Here is an 18,058-nt window from a genome sequence, read left to right on the forward strand (position 1 = left end):
AAATTCCGAGAAATAGTACGCAGTTGTTGGGATACAGCAAACGGTTTGAACTTGTGAATTTTACTGTTCGACTTCTTGTTAGTGGACTGCAAGATGTGCTGTAGTCCTTCAAAAATGGCAAAACACACTTTGACTTTGCGCGCATTCTTTATTTTCCACAAAGACAAGCCACTGATACTGTTGAGACTGAATATGTTATACATACACCATTGTTACTTTTTGGTTTTGTTTCATACATTTTGCTTGTTTTAAGAATATTTTTGCTGGAAAATGCACTGTCGTATTTGTTGGATTTCAAATGTATGTTTTGTTCTTGTTTTAAGAATATTTTTACTGGACAATTTACCGCCTTATTTGTTTGATTTCAAATGTCACGACGATACCATTGCATTGAAGTCTTCCCTTTTTTCGTTCGACTATGAATGGATTTGTTGTCAATAAAATATTCCAAACGTATCAACATCAACAAAAAACAAACAAACAAACAAACACGTATTTGGCCTAAATATTAAAGTCTCGCGATACTTGTTGCGTACGGCTGTCATTGGTCAGGCGGACAGGACGTCAAAGTGGGCGGTTCCCGGAAGGAAAGGCCACAAAGCCCAAAAAGAAGACGAAGGAGAAGACGGCCGATGAGAGCAGCCAAGGAAGAAAGAGTGATGTAAGTCAAATCTATTCAAATACCTAACGAACCAGTGGGTCGATCGTAACACTAGTCGTTTAATTATAAATGAAAATGAGCTAAACGTTGCTCATGTTCCAAAAGCGATCTCAGTCAAAGTGGTGATGCTGCTTTGCTAGGTAGCCGAGACCGAACCGAACGTCCAGGGAAAAAAAAAAAACATGACACGACTTCATATCTTGCACCCGCTTATGACACAATTTTCGGCCACAGTAACAAACAAGAGGAAACGCCGGTTTGTATTATCGTGAAACGGCGTTTTGGTTACTTTGATGTTAGGCTGCTAACGTAAGCGGAATGCGAAGTTTTTTTTCGGGGGGGTGGGAGCTTCCTTCCGATATCTCGCCGTTATGCTCAGCTGATGATGCTACCGAGCTAGCATTTGCTTCAGGAGAGTGACTGGAGCTGACAGTAGCCTCATCTTGCACGTTTTGTCCGCCGTGTAAATAAAGGTTTCATTTCAAGACAGAGCCAGTCCCATACTATCCTCATCTCCTTTTAGGCCAATCGTGAGCCTGTCCATATTTGTCAGTCGCGTCCTCAAACGCGACTGCACCCGTTAGTTCTCGGCTCGGCATCATGTACAGGAAGGAGGTCGTCATGAATATATCATAGCCCCCTCCTCTTGACAGCTCCTCCTTCCTGCCTTTTCTTTTGCCTCTTTGTCCCACTCTCTCTCTCTCTCCCTCTCCCTCTTTGACCCATCTCCCAGTGGAGGTCCATTAAGGATGCAAGCAACAACAACCAAAAAAAGCATCCGTCGATGTGAGCAGCTCTGTAAATCCCAGGGGGGGCAAACAAAAACCAAACAAAAAAACAATCGGCGCTTGACACACGTGGCCAAAATTTTGAATGCAAGAAAACCCCACAGAGGCCAGAGAAGTAAATGAACATTTTATGAGAATCGGGCATTGCTTTTGAATTGTGGTTCAATTGAAATTTTTTTTTTCTTCTTCAATAAAAGAGACTTTGACTGAGCTGATGGTACCCTTGAAAATAATTTGACCTGAGGGACAATCGAGGTGCATTATTTCAAACGTCAGTCCGTTGGTCTGGCTGACAGTCACGTGGTTTCAGTGTCCGACACATCCATCATGAAACCTACAAATGTTCCAAAAGGCAAGCAGTGTGTGCGCTTGAGTCTCCCCATTGGCTGCTGTTGAATATTTTATGGAGGGAGTCGTGATCTGCCATCACATGTTGAAGATTAAGCCAGGCTCAGCGGCACTTTGACTTGATTGCATCAGCCGTGATGTTTTAACTTCACCTTTCGTCATGTTTCGACGCCTCCCCGCTGGAGCCATGTGACCCAGCCGAGGTTGATCCCTACTTTTTACCGTGCTCAGCGGTAAAACGCTTTTCTGCTCACTTTCTTTCCACTTCCCTCGTTTCCTGTCCTGTTGCAGAGCGCCTCCACGTTTCGCAACGTTTTAGTGCAAGTGTAGCTTTTTGAGTTGTACCACCGAGTGGTAGGTGTTACAACACAGAACGGCACAAAACTCACAAGCTGCTGGTGTCAGGATGGGGAAGTCGTGGGTTAAGTCCAGCTCCTCCTTTGGTATCGTTCACAAAATGTTTTTTTTTTTTTTTAATGAACACATTGCAATATTTAGTCTGTCACTTTTAATGGATGAAAGTTTAAAAATGCCTGACACGGTCAAAATGCATCGATGATAATAAGATAAGTAATACGTAGAGCCCAGTGCTGTTAGCATCAGAGCTAATGCAAGCGAAAACATAACTTGCTTTCAGCTATTACATCACGGCACTCTAAAATATGCCTACAGAGCAGAAAAAAACTGTTGCTAAGATTCTGACATCGCCGATGCACTTTTGCATGTGCACAAATCCAACATGACAACGCTGTTGTAGGCCACAACCCACAGCCAGACGCTGACAGTGTTTAAGTGTGGAGCTGAACAGCTGATCGTCACAACGTCAAGTTAACTCCTTTTGAAGTGGAACGACTTGTGTTTTTCAGTTGCCCTGGCTTGGTTTCCTCCTTTCGGCTCCTGCCCTAACTGAACCCGGCCACCCCGCCCGCCCGCGTCGACCTTCCCCCACCCCGACCGAATCAAGGCCCACTCATGGCCGGACGAGGCGGACCCGCGCGGACCAACGGCGCCGCGGCGCCCAGCAACAAAATCTGCCAGTTCAAGCTGGTGCTGCTGGGCGAGTCGGCGGTGGGCAAGTCCAGCCTGGTGCTACGCTTTGTCAAAGGCCAATTCCACGAGTATCAAGAGAGCACGATCGGAGGTGGGTTCAATCTTCACCTGAGTCAGCGGCCGTGCTGGTCAAAGATTACTTTTTTTCCCTCTTTTTCTTTTCTAAAGTCTGCACCGTGGAAGTGAGAGCTTGGGTTCCTCTGTCATGTGACGAGGACCTGAGTCAGCAGCCCCCACCCGCCCTGTAAACTCTTATCACGGTTATGCCTGTCACCATAACAACGTTTTCAGGACAATATAGTTCCGATCAACAAATGTTTGTATTTTTACCGTTTTGGAATGTGAAATAAATGTGTGTCAAAAAGTCCAATAACGGCCGTCTTTTCTCTTCCGCCGTAGCGGCCTTCCTGACGCAGACGGTATGCTTGGATGACACAACGGTCAAGTTTGAGATCTGGGACACTGCGGGCCAGGAGCGCTACCACAGCTTGGCGCCCATGTATTACAGAGGCGCCCAGGCGGCCATTGTTGTGTATGACATCACCAACACAGTAAGCCATAAGCTCAGACGAGCAGACTCGAGCTATTAGTTTGCTGACCCTTGTCCTCCCATTTGGGTTGATGATTACTTTATTCCTACAGACCTTTGTGCTCTCACTTGATCATTTGTAGTCGATATGTAGACACGTGTGTGTGCGTGCGTGCGTGCGCGTGCGTGCGTGCGTGCGTGTGTAACTATGTATAACTATGTATGTATGTATGTATGTATGTATGTATGTATGTATGTTTTGGCAACTTTTTTCTCCTTTTCTAAAGGACACTTTCACACGTGCCAAGAACTGGGTGAAAGAGCTGCAGCGACAGGCCAGCCCCAACATTGTTATTGCTCTGGCAGGGAATAAAGCCGACTTGCCCAACAAGAGAGCTGTCGATTTCCAGGTCAAGATTGGAAACGGACGCGTTTGGTTTTGGTTTGATGATTGCTTTTTGGTGTAATTGCTCACATGCATTGTCTTCAGGAGGCCCAAGCGTACGCAGATGACAACAGTTTGCTCTTCATGGAGACGTCAGCTAAGACCGCCATGAATGTGAACGAGATTTTTATGGCAATAGGTAAGCGTTGTTGCATTTGTAATATATGATTTGGGAAAAGTTGCCTGAGTAAGGTGGAAATGATTTCATTTCGTATTTCACATATGGAATTTATGTTTTCTATTTGTATCAATAGAAAAACGTCCAACATTTGGAAACAATGGCTTTTTATTGGCCGGCAAGAATGCAAGGGTTTTCTGTCACTATAATGACTTTTTTGTCATCAAGAAAAAACGATTTTGAGTGGCTTTCTTTACTCTCGTTGATTAGCCACCGTGCCGACGACGATGTGTGGGTGAAAAATGTTTTAACAAAACATCTCCACTGATTCCTAACAGCCAAGAAGCTCCCCAAGAACGAGCCGCAGGGCGGGGCGGGCGGTGGCGGCCGGGCCCGAGGCGGTGTGGACCTGCAGGAGGCGGCACCCCAAGGTCGCGGCGGCGGCCAGTGTTGTGGGGGCGGCGGTGGCAACTAACCCTCACGGGGCGGGGCGGGGCGTCCTCCACTCCAGCTGATCCCAGCCACTTAACCCACTCGGATGGAGCGGACCGGATATGATTAGCCAGCTGTCAAACAATGTCACGGCGTTGGGACCAAAACACGGCGGAAATTACAAACTCTTTGGCCGACGACATCATCGGCCTGGCGACCAATCACCTTTTAAAGACCCCGACCCCCAACCCCTCCCAAACTTTTGATGGTGGACTCGTAGGGGAACAAACATCCCAGTCGTGGTATTATAAAAAAAAAAAAAAAAAAAAAAAAAATCACATCACGAAAGCTCACTTAATTTTGTTTCTGTATTTGTGTGGAAAAATAATGCAACAGGAAAAGATGGCGAACAGGCAGACTTCCTTCTCGGTAGAACTGTGTAGCCGCAATATCGTCCTCATAATAACAAATGTTATGATAACATCACTATGATTTATTTTTTATTGTTAGATTACCCAAGCATAAAAATAGTAATGTCATTAACATCACCCATGCGTAGGTTGAACATTAAACCTCAATAACAACTAATTTGTGGAGTTTATAACCAATCAGAAGCAATCAGCTTCCCCATCTTTTTCAGCATTATTTCTTTTTTGTTTTTGTTCCATGTCTTAATTTTGTTTGCTAAATCTATGGTATTAAATGCACTGGTTCTGTCTCAACGTCTTTGTGAATCAAGATGCTCGACTCTGGGTTTTCCTGTCTCATCATCTTTGTGAATCTAGTTGCTTGCCTTGGCAATTTTCTTCATTTGTATTATGCGTAGAAGAGTGACAAGGTGGGTGGAAAAAAAGAACATGTAATTTTACCAATAAACCTGGAGAAGTTATATTTTTTCCCCAGTGTCTAATTCCTGATAAGCAATCATGATCACATCCAGTCTAGTGACACCTATTTTTAAATGAAAGATTCTTTCATTTTTAGAGATCAATCTCCATTTTTATTCACGAATTAAGAGGACTAAATTCTAATGTTAAAAGTTTATTAGCGGGAGAATGAAGGCAACACAAAAACACTCCACTACCCACAGTCCTCTGGAAAAGCGCGTTGCCTTCAGGGTACCTGAAAACCTAGCGGATTGTGCTAAATGACATTTTGTACTCTGACGTCTCATTTCAAATCTCTCTCACTTCAGTATGTCAATAACATTGCATTTTTGATGGGACACGCTTATTGGTCACCGTTGAAGGAATTCGAGTGACATCAAGTTTAATGATCAGTCTTGACGACTACATTTTGTTTGTTTGTTTGTTTGTTTGTTTGTTCTTTTCTTTTAAGAGAGGGGAGATTCACAGTGAATAGTCAGTCAATCCTAATACTGTTTCGTCCTTTTCGCAGCCAGCTGTTTGTCAAATGTCCTACCGTACCCAAACGCAGCACACGAGCTCACCGGAAAGCGAAGAAGTAGAAGAGGAAAGCGTTTGAAATGTCGGACCCGGCGGTGCAGGGCCTGCAACCCCGGCTTCTCCAAGCCCAGTCGGCTGCAGGGTCGACTGGGTCTGGCGCCGCCGCCGCCGTCGCGACTGGCTCCGGTTCAGGGAACAGTGACCCGGCCAGGCCTGGGCTGAGCCAGCAGCAACGCGCCAGCCAGAAGAAAGCCCAAGTTCGAGCCTTTCCACGGGCGAAGAAGCTCGAGAAACTTGGGGTTTTCTCCGCCTGCAAGGTAGTTAGCTCGCCAATTAGCATGGCCGGCTCAAGTTCAAAACAAAGCGCTCCGCTGGAATGACTGCATTTATTCTATTTGTGAGAGGTCGTAAACACATAGCTACAAGAGCGAATGTTAACTTTCCCGCGTCGCTCGCTACTTAGCTGCCTAATGAAGGTTAGCTAGCTTCAAGGCACCAAACCACAACAACGTCGATGTACGTATTCCATCCACATGGCGTTCTTTCTATTCACTGCTATGTGTGTTCGTGTTCAGGCCAGTGACACATGCAAATGCAACGGATGGAAGAACCCGAAACCTCCCACGGCACCCCGTGTCGACCTGCAGCAACATGCCGCCAGCCTGAGCGAGCCGTGCCGCAGTTGTGGACATGCTCTGGGTCGGTACCTACCGACTCGCAGAATACGGACGCACGGACGGGGTGGGGTCGGGTGGGGTGTCCCAAAAGTCACTATCAACTTCATTCCCCCCTATTGTCTTTCAGGTGTCATTCGAACAGACTTGAGCGTTTGGGTTTGACAGTGTTTGTAAACATTGCCTTGCCAATTGTCATCGGAGCAGCGTTGCAAAATCACCACTTGGCAACAAGTGAAGTTCACCGCCCAAGCGGCCTCAAGTCTGTCCGAATGATACGTGAAACTAAATGTTCAAGTGTAGCATCGTTTTGTAGCGGCGTCACTGATAAGGCAAAGACAAACAAGTGTCCAAGTCACATTGGTGGAGGAACTTAGCGTGTTATTACGTCAATTAGCCCAAACGTGGTAGCCGTGGGGAGAAAGTGAACATTTCAAAAAGTTCGGACTCCACATTCTCTTCAAGATGAATACATCAAGGTTCATTCCGACGCCTCGTGGTTTTGCGTCTTGCAGCCGATCACGTGTCTCACCTGGAGAACGTGTCCGAGGACGAGATCAACAGGCTGCTCGGAATGGTGGTGGATGTGGAGAACCTGTTCATGTCCGTGCACAAGGAGGAGGACACGGACACCAAGCAGGTCTACTTCTACCTGTTCAAGGTGAGCGCACGCACGCACGCACACATTCAAGCCATGTCCACACAAAGCGTGTCATAACACGGTCTCTCTTTGGTAGCTGCTGAGGAAATCCATCCTGCAGATGAGCCAGCCAGTGGTGGAAGGATCACTGGGCAGTCCGCCCTTTGAAAAACCCAACATCGAGCAGGTGAATGGCGAACGTCATTTCCAATTAAGACAAAAAGCAAAAATGACAGACATTTTTGCAACGTTCCTCCTCTCCGAAGGGCGTGTTGAACTTTGTGCAGTACAAATTCAGCCACCTGGCGCCCAAGGAGCGCCAGACCATGTTCGAGCTGTCCAAGATGTTCCTGCTGTGCCTCAACTACTGGAAGCTGGAGACGCCCACGCAGTACCGGCAGCGCACGCAGAAGGACGACGGCACGGCCTACAAGGTGGACTACACGCGCTGGCTGTGCTACTGCCACGTGCCGCAGAGCAACGACAGCCTGCCGCGCTACGAGACCACGCACGTCTTCGGGCGCAGCCTGCTCAAGTCCATCTTCACCGTCACGCGGCGCCAGCTCCTGGAGAAGTTCCGCGTGGAAAAGGACAAGCTGCTGCCTGAGAAGCGCACGCTCATCTTGACGCACTTTCCCAAGTAAGCCTCGCCCGAGCGACTTTTACGGCTGACCGTAAAAGGAGTCGTCCGAGTTCAAGCGTGCGTCAAACGGATCAATTCACTTCAAATGGACTGAACGTGGCTCCATTTGCAATGTGGCAATGCTGACTACTCTGCCAATCTTCTCCTTCAACTTGAAAATATTGGCCTCCGGAACTATTTTGCACACTTTGCTAAAGGAATTGCATCCGTTGCGGACAGGTTTCTCTCTATGCTGGAGGAGGAAATCTACGGGGAAAATTCTCCCATCTGGGAGGCCGACTTCACCGTGCCTGCCGCCGACGGGACGCAGCTGGGACATCAGACGGGTGAGAGGAGGGAGGGAGGGAGGGAGGGAGGGAGGGAGGAAGGAAGGAAGGAAGGAAGGAAGGAAGGAAGGAAGGAAGGAAGGAAGGAAGGAAGGAAGGAAGGAAGGAAGGAAGGGAGGGAGGGAGGGAGGGAGGGAGGGCGGGCCGACGGACGACATTTTCCATGTTTACTTCTCACGTGTGTCATTAAAACATTAAAGATGGATCGATAGCATAATATCTAAAAATGCGAGCGTGGTCGTGCAGTGATCAGTCCGGCGGCGGTGGCGGCGGCGGCGTCCTGCTCGTCCGCCCTCTCCAAGGCTCTGAGCGCCGCCGGTTCGTCTCTGGATGCGTCGGGTTCCGAGCTCATTCCAGGTTAGCGTCTGGGATTTGCGTGGGGTGCTGCCCAAAATCCTCGAAATGACCCGCTCTTCCTCTTTTCAGGCGAGAAGCGTAAACTCCCCGAGGCGCTGACGCTGGAGGACGCAAAGCGCATCCGGGTGATGGGCGACATTCCAATGGAGCTGGTCAACGAGGTCATGATGACCATCACCGACCCCGCCGCCATGTTGGGCCCCGAGGTGGTGATATTTCCATTTGATCACGGCTAGTGTCGGAACAGAAGCCACGGGACACGTTTCCATTTGCAGACCAACCTGCTGACGCCCAACGCGGCCCGTGACGAGACAGCCCGTCTGGAGGAGCGTCGCGGCATCATTGAGTTCCACGTGATCGGCAACTCGCTGTCCCAAAAGTCCAACAAGAAGATCCTGATGTGGCTGGTGGGCCTGCAGAATGTCTTCTCGCACCAGTTACCTCGCATGCCCAAAGAGTACATCACGCGCCTCGTCTTTGACCCGTAAGATCCCTCCCCTGGTCTGGTCTGGTCCGCCACTGGCGAGCGCTCCTCACAAGTTTACCTTTGTTTTTCTTTTTTTCAACCAAAAGGAAGCACAAGACTTTAGCCCTGATCAAAGACGGCCGCGTCATCGGGGGCATCTGTTTTAGGATGTTTCCCACCCAGGGCTTCACAGAGATTGTCTTCTGCGCCGTCACCTCCAACGAGCAAGTGAAGGTACGCGAGGCCGGCGGCTTTATCTGAACAAGACTCCGACTCAAATGTGCTCTCCCTCGGTCAGGGCTACGGCACACACTTGATGAACCACCTGAAGGAGTACCACATCAAGCACAACATCCTCTACTTCCTCACCTACGCCGACGAGTACGCAATTGGCTACTTCAAAAAGCAGGTGAGCTCTCGCTCGCTCGCTCGCTCGCTCGCTCTCTCTCTCTCTCCACTCGACTTGTTTGTTTTGGTTCCTTTCCATCAAATCGGACCTGGTTCTGGCAGGGATTCTCCAAAGACATCAAAGTGCCCAAGAGCCGCTACCTGGGCTACATTAAAGATTACGAGGGAGCCACGCTGATGGAGTGTGAGCTGAACCCCAGGATCCCCTATACGGAGCTGTCGCACATCATCAAGAGGCAGAAAGAGGTTAGCCGTCTCATTGGACGCGCGCGCAGTCGCTAACGGTTACGTAGCGTCACCCCTCCAACTGCCTTCCCTCCCCTCCCCCGTCAGATCATCAAGAAGCTGATCGAGAGGAAGCAGAGTCAGATCAGGAAGGTCTACCCGGGCCTCACCTGCTTCAAGGAGGGCGTGCGACAGATCCCCGTGGAGAGCATTCCCGGCATACGTGAGCGTCGCCGGCCGTCCGTCCGTCCGGCCATCCGTCCGGCGTCTCCGCAGCGCCGCAATATTAGCCAAAGTGTGCTCAAGTTGTTTTCTTTATTGTCCCCAAGGAGAAACAGGCTGGAAGCCAAGCGTCAAGGAGAAAGTGTAAGTGGCAATGAGTTGAGCGCATGTGTTTCCAATCTGTAATATGGAACGCAATTGGACTTTGTTCCAACGAACTCACCCTTTGTTAGTGCAAAATGGACATTGCAGTCAAGTAGGAAATCCTTGATTTCAAATCCACATGTTATGACTTGCTTTTGTTAATAGGAAAGAAGTGAAGGACCCCGATGTATTGTACAATATGCTCAAGAACCTACTGGCCCAAATAAAGGTAGCTACCGTAAGCATACTTGGAGTAGCCAGCTTTCACCGCTTTTGGCTGCACGCAAACATTTGTGACATTTTTAGACTCACCCTGACGCGTGGCCCTTCATGGAACCCGTCAAGAAGTCCGAAGCGCCCGATTACTACGAGATCATCCGCTTTCCCATCGGTATGCCGCCGCTCATTCCGTGTCATCTTTCCAAATAGTATCTATCACCCGGGCTTATTTGAAAGTAAGTATTCACCTACATTCTTTCTTTTGTTGCTTTTTCTATGATCTGCGCAGACCTGAAGACCATGACGGAGCGCCTGAAGAATCGCTACTACGTGACCAAGAAGCTGTTCATCGCCGACCTGCAGCGCATCATCACCAACTGCCGCGAGTACAACCCGCCCGACAGCGAGTATTGCAAGTCGGCCAACACGCTCGAAAAGTTCTTCTACTTCAAGCTCAAAGACGGTGGCCTCATCGAAAAATGAACATGTTTTTTTGTTGTTGTTGCTGCTGCTGCTGCTGCTGGGTTTGTTTTTGTTTTTTTTACTTTTTTGCGCAGGACTCCAATGCGGCAAAACGCAGTACCAAAGTTCTACACCAGAAACCCACTTTATTTAAAAAAAAAAAAAGAGTCAAACGTCATTCCACATGTCGCCAAAAACTGGACCTCGGGGACTTGAAAGCCGCCGCCGCGCTGCCTTTGGTTACTGACACACTTGAAGCCTCCCTACTGCGCTTATCATTTTGTTGTACATAAGAAATGTATTTAAAAAAAGAGCACGAAAGCAAACAGGTGTTCCGATGAACGTTTTAGGTCTCGTTCGCCATCGTGAATGAAGGCATTTGAGCTCCTTTGTGCTTAAAAAGCGGTTACATCTAGATCTGAGGTTAAAACATAGACATTTGCTGTACTTCTGTCTTCAAAAAAAGTGCATTCATTGGGTGCGATGGAAGAATTCGCTGCCTTCATATACATCCAGAAAAAAAAAGGTTTTTTACTTGCACCGTCAAGTGTTGCGTTTCCATGACGTTGTGGCAGAACAAGGACAGACAAGCTATTTAGCCAAGCGCGGGCGCGCGCGCATGCCTGCGCATACCTGCTGGGTCCCAATGTTGAAATGCCTGCCATTTGCTGTCACTATAGTACTGTTAATGACAATAAAGAATTTTTGTGCTAAGTCATCTTTAGTCGTCAAGTGTAGCAAGCTAGCTCACTTGACGTCCTCTCGACTGCCTCCTAACATTTGGGTTTCGTGTCGTCATGTCCTTGAGTTTCATCTTCCCACGCGAGGAGGAGGAGGAGCAAGCACGCCAATGCGTCTGCGCCCATTTGCATGCGACTTGTCAACAACATTCCTACTTTCTTCTCCATCTTTTTGCTAAAGGTTTGGCCGCAGCACTATTTGGAAGCCGTCTGGCACGCTAGCTACAGCGTGTCATAACTGTATTCTAATAACTACGTATTGCAATCGTGTCGTTCCGACGGAGCCCCGCCCGCCCCGCTCCGAGTACTCGGGTTTACTTTCGTTTTCCTGCAAGTCAGCTGATCGCTTTGGTGAGTTTCGCCGAGCCGGCTGGGTCCTTGACATTCGGCTCTCTGAACACAAGTTAGTTGAAGTCAAGTTCCTTTTAGCCACCTGTTCCAGACGTTCCGGGATGGCAGATGTGATTCTTCACGGGTACCAGGAGGAGGTGGTCCAAAGGGCTCTGCAGGGGGAGAACATCATCGTGTGGCTGCCAACGGGAGCGGGCAAGACGCGAGCCGCCGTCTACGTGGCCCACAAGCACTTGGAAAGGACGCCTGGGGCCAAGGTGGTGGTCCTGGTCAATACGGTAAGGCTCATCAAATGTATTCATTTGAAATACATTCCTTTTGCCATCCATCCATCCATCCATGCATTTTGTTAACCGCTTGTCATCACCAAATGATCAAAACGGACTCAGCCCACTCCGGTTGTCAGTGTTGCTTCGACTCTTCCAGGTGCACCTGGTTGAGCAGCACTATAGCAAGGAGTTCCACCCATTCTTGGGGCGCGCCTACAAAGTGACAGCAGTGAGCAGCGACAGCCACCAAAAGGATTTCCTGGGCGCCGTGCTGCGTGACCGCGACCTTCTCGTGTGCACAGCGCAGATCCTCCTGAATGCCCTGGACAGCGATGAGGAAGACAAACACGTGGAGCTCTCGGGTAGGTTGATGCGAGAACCCCAAGTGAGCGAGCGAGCGAACAGCGGGTGATGTTGCCGTGCACGCGCGCAGACATCACCCTGCTCGTGGTGGACGAGTGTCACCGCACTGTCAAGAAGACGGTGTATAACAAGATCATGAGGCTCTACCTGGAGAAGAAGATGAGCGGCGACGGACGGCTGCCGCAGGTCCTCGGCCTCACGGCGTCGCTGGGATCGGGAGGAGCCAAAAGTCCGGAGACGGCCGTGCAGCATGTCCTGCAGGTACAAACGCTTACGTACATTTGGATGCCGTGGATTTACCATGATCACGTGTGTATCAGATGTGCGCCAACTTGGACTGCGCCATCGTTTGCGCCAAAAACTGCATTGACGAGCTCAACGTCAAAATAGCCAGGCCTCTTCAAACCTTTGATATAGTGGACAAAAGACAGGAGGTACGCACGCCCGCACGCACGCCCGCCCGCCCGCACGCACGCCACTATTTTGTTCCAAGCATCTAAGTGGACTGACTGCGTGTGTAGGATCCATTTGGTGCTCACGTGAAGTGGATGATGCAAGCTATCCACGCTTTCATGGAGCCTCCCGAGGACGTCACCCTCAGAGAGTTTGGCACGCAGGAGTACGAGAGCGATGTGGTCGCACTGCAGAAGAGAGGTCATTTGAGCTTACCTGGAAGAAATGTTCCAACTTTTTGTTGAACTTCCACACCAAGTCGAATGTAAATGCAAGGAAAATACACTTGCAACTCCAATGTCATCCCATTGCAATTTGCGAATCCAGATTTGATTGTGATTGCACTCGAGCTGATGCATTGCAGGCGTGAAGGAGCGCGACAGGCGACTGCAACAATGCGCCATCCATCTGCGGCAGTACAACGACGCGCTGCTGATCCACGACACGCTGCTGATGGAGGACGCGCTGACTTCTCTCCAGGACTTCTACACAGAGACCACAATCATGGATGACATCGACCGCTTTCTGGTCAATCTTTTCCAAGGTGGCTGCTTATCTTTGAAAAAGTGGACATTTTATGGGGGCCGCAATTCCAACATGGGTTCCTCGGCGGCCCGCAGAGAACCAAGCCGGGCTGCTGACCATGGCTCGCGACACGCGTTACACAAATCCCAAAATGGAGCAGCTGGAGAGCGTCCTGCTGAGGCACTTTTCTCCCAACGCCGAGTCCAGAGGAATCATCTTCAGCAAGACCCGCCGGAGCACGCAGGCACTACACCGATGGGCGCTCGCCAAAGACAAAGTGCGCTCGGCCGGCATTAAGCCCGCCACCGTAACCGGCGGCGCCGGCATGACGCAGGTGAGCCGGCTAGCTAGCGTCGCAGATAACCAAAACAATTGAGCCGAGCGCACGACGGTATCTCTCGACTCGCTCAGATCAACTGTCACTTTTCCTGCAGCACGATCGCAACGAAACCATCCGCAACTTCCGCCTGGGCTCCGTCAACCTCCTGATCGCCACCAGCGTGGCCGAAGAAGGCCTGGACATCGCCGAGTGCAACCTGGTGGTGCGCTACGGCCTGCTGACCAACGAGATCGCCCAGCAGCAGGCGCGCGGTCGCGCCCGCGCCCAAGACAGCCACTACTCGCTGGTGGCCCAGCGCGGCGGGCCCGAGGAGCGACGCGAGCACCTCAACACTTACCTGGAGGGCCTCACCGCCGCCGCCGTCGGCACCATTCACCAGATGAGCCCGCCAGAGTTCAGGGCCAAGGTGAGTGAGCCAGCCAGGCCAAAGAGAACCCTATTTTCTGTCGTTCTATCACGTATCTTGAAATGATTTGACAAAAACCAAGAACAGTAGCGCTCAGACTGGCAACCAAACCCGCTCCAGATCGCCCAGCTCCAGCAGCTCGCTCGGGTGGCAGAGATGCGTACGGAGGAGGAGGAGGAGAAGAACGGCGGCGGCTACTCGGCCGCCCAAGTCCAGCTGCTGTGCGCCAACTGCTTGACGGCTGTGGCACGAGGAAGCGACATCCAGTTGCTGGACAAAACGCATTACGTCAACGTCAACCCGCAATTCAGGTCAGCTGCGGCAAACACCGACCGACCGAGCGAGCGAGCGAGCGAGCGAGCGAGCGATGTTTGACCCACCAGTCTACGGTCTCAGGAGTCGCTACAACCCGGGCCCTCCGGTCTGTCTGGACAAGACGTTTGAGGACTGGGAGCCAGGCTGCATCATCACGTGCAACAACGGCAATTGCAACAAGGTACCGGTAAACTTTGCCTTGACTTTTCACTAGCAATCGCGCAGATATACCCTTGTAGCGTACATGTCGCAATAATGGTCAGGCGCTCTGTGCAGAGGATCAAGACTAGAAGCTTACTACCACCGTAGTTTCTGGACAAACAATTAATCGGGTCGTTCCCAGATGGGGAAAAAAAACCCCATTGTTGCGTCGCGAGTGTCCCACCATGCATTGCGTTGCAGCGGTGGGGCTACGAGCTTAAGTACCACAAGCTGGCGCTGCTTCCCAACTTGGCCATCAAGCACTTTGTCCTGGAGACGCCCAGCGACAGGACCACGGTCAAGAAGTGGAAGGACGTCCCGTTCGCCGTGGAGCACTTCACCTTCAGCGAGTACTGCCGTCGCCACGCCGCTCACCTTCTGGACTGACAAACGAGCTAATGCTAAGCTCATTTTCACAACAATATGTTGCCGTCCCTTTTTCCAAACAAAACCACATTGAATGAAATGTTCAATTTGAATGTATTTTTAAAATCTGTTGGCGTGATTAAATGTAACCGTTTTTTCTTACCTTAATGACTTTTGAGGCACGTGATGTCTTCAGGCACCACTAGAGGGCAGCGTTGTGTCGGCTTCATTTTTCACACGAGCAAGCAAACGTGCACCTAAAATATCAAAACAATAGCTTTGAAATGATGTGAGTTCCCCAATCACATCACTAATGTGCTCATGCGTAGCCCGGCAGGCTGGCTGGCGAAACATTTAACACAAGTCGCTGAAGAAACCACGACTAATTGATCAATCCATAATCAATCAAGACATTTTTTTGGACAAAGACAAAAATACATGCTACCAAGCCTGACTTGTTGGGAAGGAGGCGGAAACTGATGATTGACTGTGATCCGACTCAGCGTCTCTAATCAACGCTGATTATTTCCTTTTGCACATGCAGAGCACGCTGATTGCAATTGGACGTCCCTCCACGGGTGCGCGCGCGCGCGCGGCGCGTGGAGGCAACGCCAATGCCAGTCATGTATGCGACTCGTATTCATGAATGTCTCCAGGAAATCCAGGAAAAGAATACAGTACTATGTTCTGTCCCACTTTTTTTTTTTCCGACAGAATATTCTTGCTGATTTTCAACACTGCAACTCTATCATAGTACGTCTTCCTATTTTTAGTATTCCTTTTTGAACACTGATCGAGTGATGGCCGTGTTTTGGGCTAGCATAGGCGTCTTTTTGATTTTTAGCAATGACACTTATATAGTATGTTTTGTGTCACTATTTTGAATCCCATTCTTATCAACTTTTCAAGGATTTGAAGATGAAAGCTCACAATGATTTATGAAACTATAAATGTGTGTGTGTGTGCGCGCGCGCTGATGGTTATTTTGTTTGCACAGTCAAAGGCCTTTGGCGCAGTCTTCTGGCACAGTGGCAGGAAATTGAAGGAAGGCAGAGAGTGCAAGGATGTGTTTGGTTGGCTGGCTGGCTGGCTGGCGGAAATGAATGAATGAATCTTAACTTATATCGTCTGAAGACAAATCATGTCACAAGTTCATGGCGGAATCAAAACAACTTTTTCTCAGTCAGCACCATATAGGTCTATTTTGACGTTTGAGCTCGTTAGCGAGCAAGCAACTCCTCGCCCGAACCCTAAGCCAAAGTTGTCTTTTTTTCATTGTTATTCTGCCTCCATTCACTTGTCAAGGTTGTTAAATATTTCAATTTGGACTCTGAATAGCTGGACAGTTGAAAGCACAAAGTCACTGCTCTCACTGGCGAATAAAAACTCTTGAATCTTGAATCTCATCCTCGCTCACTTCTTTTCTCCTGCAGTCCATGACATCAGTGTTGGAAATGCAAAAAAAATGACATTAGCCAGCTCGGACCTATGGCTCAATGAGTTCTTAAAAGAGGTTCCAAATGGAAGGAATGATTTGGAAGCTAGCAACATGCAACACGTTGTCAACATTCCACCCAGCTCCCCTTTTTGTCGGTCGGCTCTTTTGTCTTTCTTCCCACGCAGCCAACGTGAATCGACTCTTTCTGGAAAGAGCGGTCGCTCGCAGATGGCTTTTTAAGTCTCCGACGCAGTGGGTTGCCATGGCGACCAGGTCGACGCACGCGCTAGACTGTTGAGAGCGCCGTGAGCGCCGTGAGCGCCGTGAGTGGGAGACGGCCCGTGGACAATTTGCGTGACCGCTGGCCGAGAACGGCACAATGATTATACTGTACACAGGTACTTTGCAATCCAATTGCAGTGAGGGAAACATACCATACTATATGGTCTGCTCGGATTCAAATTGAAGCCATCTATTCCATAGGTATGGGCAAATCTGTCTTTTGACCACTTTGCCCATTGATTGGGTTGCGAGCGGCTTGCATTAGCCATGACGCCCGGCGTGCACTAAGCTGTCTTGGCATCCGTAAGCAGAGCTGTCAGCACCCAAAGGGCACCCGCATAACCCGACGGGGGGCAGGTGCGCTCGGCCTCGGATACCGTACCTCCTGCCAAGCTTTAACGTCCTGACCTTTAGTCTCTCCACGTGAATCGGAGCATGTTGATCAAATAACACGTCAATTCAAGCTTGCTAGTATGTTGTGCTAACAACAACAACAACGCTGATTCTTTTGGAACGTTTAAGACGGCGAGGAGGGATGGGCGTGCGGGCGGGCGGGGGTTTATGTTTCAGGAGACCACATTCTATTTTTACGATCAAGGCCAGCCCAGCGCCTTTTGCACCGAGGAGGTTGAACGCGAGGCCGAAAAGTAGTCATTGCCTCTCGTGGGTGACAATGTCGTTCGTCCATGTATACCTCCCGCAAGGAGCCAGCCTCTCTATTTTCAGGTTTGTTTGGCTTTTGCGTTTATCGAATGCCCATCAATCCACATGATGGGCATTCAGCTAGTGTTTATTTTCTGCAATTCTGGTCCAAGATAAGAGGAAAACAAAACACAATGGCCCTCGCAGGGCACGCTGGGTAACATTTAGGTGCTCTTACAAATAGAAGAAGAAATATCCACCCTGTACTGCTTGACCTCACTGGACTCGCGGGTGTGCTGGAGAAGCTGAATTTAATGTTAGTATGATAATGGGGGAAAAACAACAACAACTATCAAAGTATGTTCAAAGTTATAAAGGTAACATTTCTGAAGTGAATTTCATTTAGTTGTTTAAAATGCAATGCAATGCAATGCAATGCAATGCAATATAGTTCCTAAGGTTCTTTATTGAATGCCAATCCATTTGAACAAATTGGCCATTTGACAAGATGTATCCTTGCGACACTTAGTTCTGTGTTATCATTTCAAGATAAAACATTTCATTTGGCAGCCGTGTTGGAAAACACATCACCTTTGGGTGAAATGCATTTATTTTTGTTTCAAATGTATTGCTTACGTGATCATGCAGATGAGCAAGTACGGAATCTCACCACATATCCGTGTTTGTCAACATTTTCCATCCTCCGTTTGATGGACTTGTGCTTTTGTTTCGAAAAGACGTTTCCGGTCTAATCTCCCCGTCCACTGACCCTGTGGAAACTTGACCACGTCGGATGGTTCGCTT

The 18,058-nt window shown here is 49.4% G+C and overlaps 3 protein-coding genes across 8 annotated transcripts; all 3 read left to right on the forward strand.

Annotated features, from left to right (window-relative positions):
- Window positions 1-527: 527 nt before the first annotated feature.
- Window positions 528-5,260, forward strand: rab5c (RAB5C, member RAS oncogene family). 2 transcript variants are annotated; one of them, XM_037255573.1, is made up of 6 exons: window positions 528-661; window positions 2,664-2,938; window positions 3,247-3,398; window positions 3,664-3,786; window positions 3,867-3,960; window positions 4,278-5,260. In XM_037255573.1, the coding sequence occupies exons 2-6, from the start codon at window positions 2,770-2,772 to the stop codon at window positions 4,412-4,414; spliced, it is 675 nt and encodes a 224-aa protein (XP_037111468.1). In that variant the 5' UTR covers window positions 528-661; window positions 2,664-2,769; the 3' UTR covers window positions 4,415-5,260. The 2 variants fall into 2 exon arrangements, with proteins under 2 accessions (XP_037111468.1, XP_037111469.1); XM_037255574.1 differs by lacking the exon at window positions 528-661 and adding an exon at window positions 2,196-2,214.
- Window positions 5,261-5,782: 522 nt separating this feature from the next.
- On the forward strand, window positions 5,783-10,876 carry kat2a (K(lysine) acetyltransferase 2A). Of its 2 annotated transcripts, XM_037256390.1 has the most exons (17): window positions 5,783-6,094; window positions 6,353-6,476; window positions 6,967-7,112; window positions 7,189-7,278; window positions 7,358-7,731; window positions 7,954-8,060; window positions 8,307-8,417; window positions 8,487-8,623; window positions 8,693-8,901; window positions 8,991-9,117; window positions 9,182-9,292; window positions 9,394-9,537; window positions 9,625-9,739; window positions 9,846-9,882; window positions 10,048-10,111; window positions 10,189-10,273; window positions 10,391-10,876. In XM_037256390.1, exons 1-17 carry the CDS (start codon window positions 5,858-5,860, stop codon window positions 10,582-10,584), a joined length of 2,412 nt encoding a protein of 803 aa, XP_037112285.1. In that variant the 5' UTR covers window positions 5,783-5,857; the 3' UTR covers window positions 10,585-10,876. The 2 variants fall into 2 exon arrangements, with proteins under 2 accessions (XP_037112285.1, XP_037112286.1); XM_037256391.1 differs by lacking the exons at window positions 5,783-6,094; window positions 6,353-6,476 and adding an exon at window positions 6,591-6,797 and having other exon boundaries at window positions 6,873-7,112.
- A 144-nt stretch (window positions 10,877-11,020) lies between these two features.
- dhx58 (DEXH (Asp-Glu-X-His) box polypeptide 58) lies at window positions 11,021-15,064 on the forward strand. 4 transcript variants are annotated; one of them, XM_037256393.1, is made up of 12 exons: window positions 11,021-11,654; window positions 11,733-11,932; window positions 12,081-12,285; window positions 12,357-12,547; window positions 12,607-12,720; window positions 12,808-12,940; window positions 13,104-13,283; window positions 13,360-13,598; window positions 13,699-14,010; window positions 14,131-14,321; window positions 14,407-14,506; window positions 14,728-14,913. In XM_037256393.1, the coding sequence occupies exons 2-12, from the start codon at window positions 11,756-11,758 to the stop codon at window positions 14,911-14,913; spliced, it is 2,028 nt and encodes a 675-aa protein (XP_037112288.1). In that variant the 5' UTR covers window positions 11,021-11,654; window positions 11,733-11,755. The 4 variants fall into 4 exon arrangements, with proteins under 4 accessions (XP_037112288.1, XP_037112289.1, XP_037112287.1 ...); XM_037256394.1 differs by having other exon boundaries at window positions 11,746-11,932; XM_037256392.1 differs by having other exon boundaries at window positions 11,021-11,932; window positions 14,728-15,064.
- The last annotated feature ends 2,994 nt before the right edge of the window (window positions 15,065-18,058 follow it).

This window comes from Syngnathus acus, chromosome 8, assembly GCF_901709675.1.
Source record: "Syngnathus acus chromosome 8, fSynAcu1.2, whole genome shotgun sequence".
Lineage (NCBI taxonomy): Eukaryota > Metazoa > Chordata > Actinopteri > Syngnathiformes > Syngnathidae > Syngnathus > Syngnathus acus.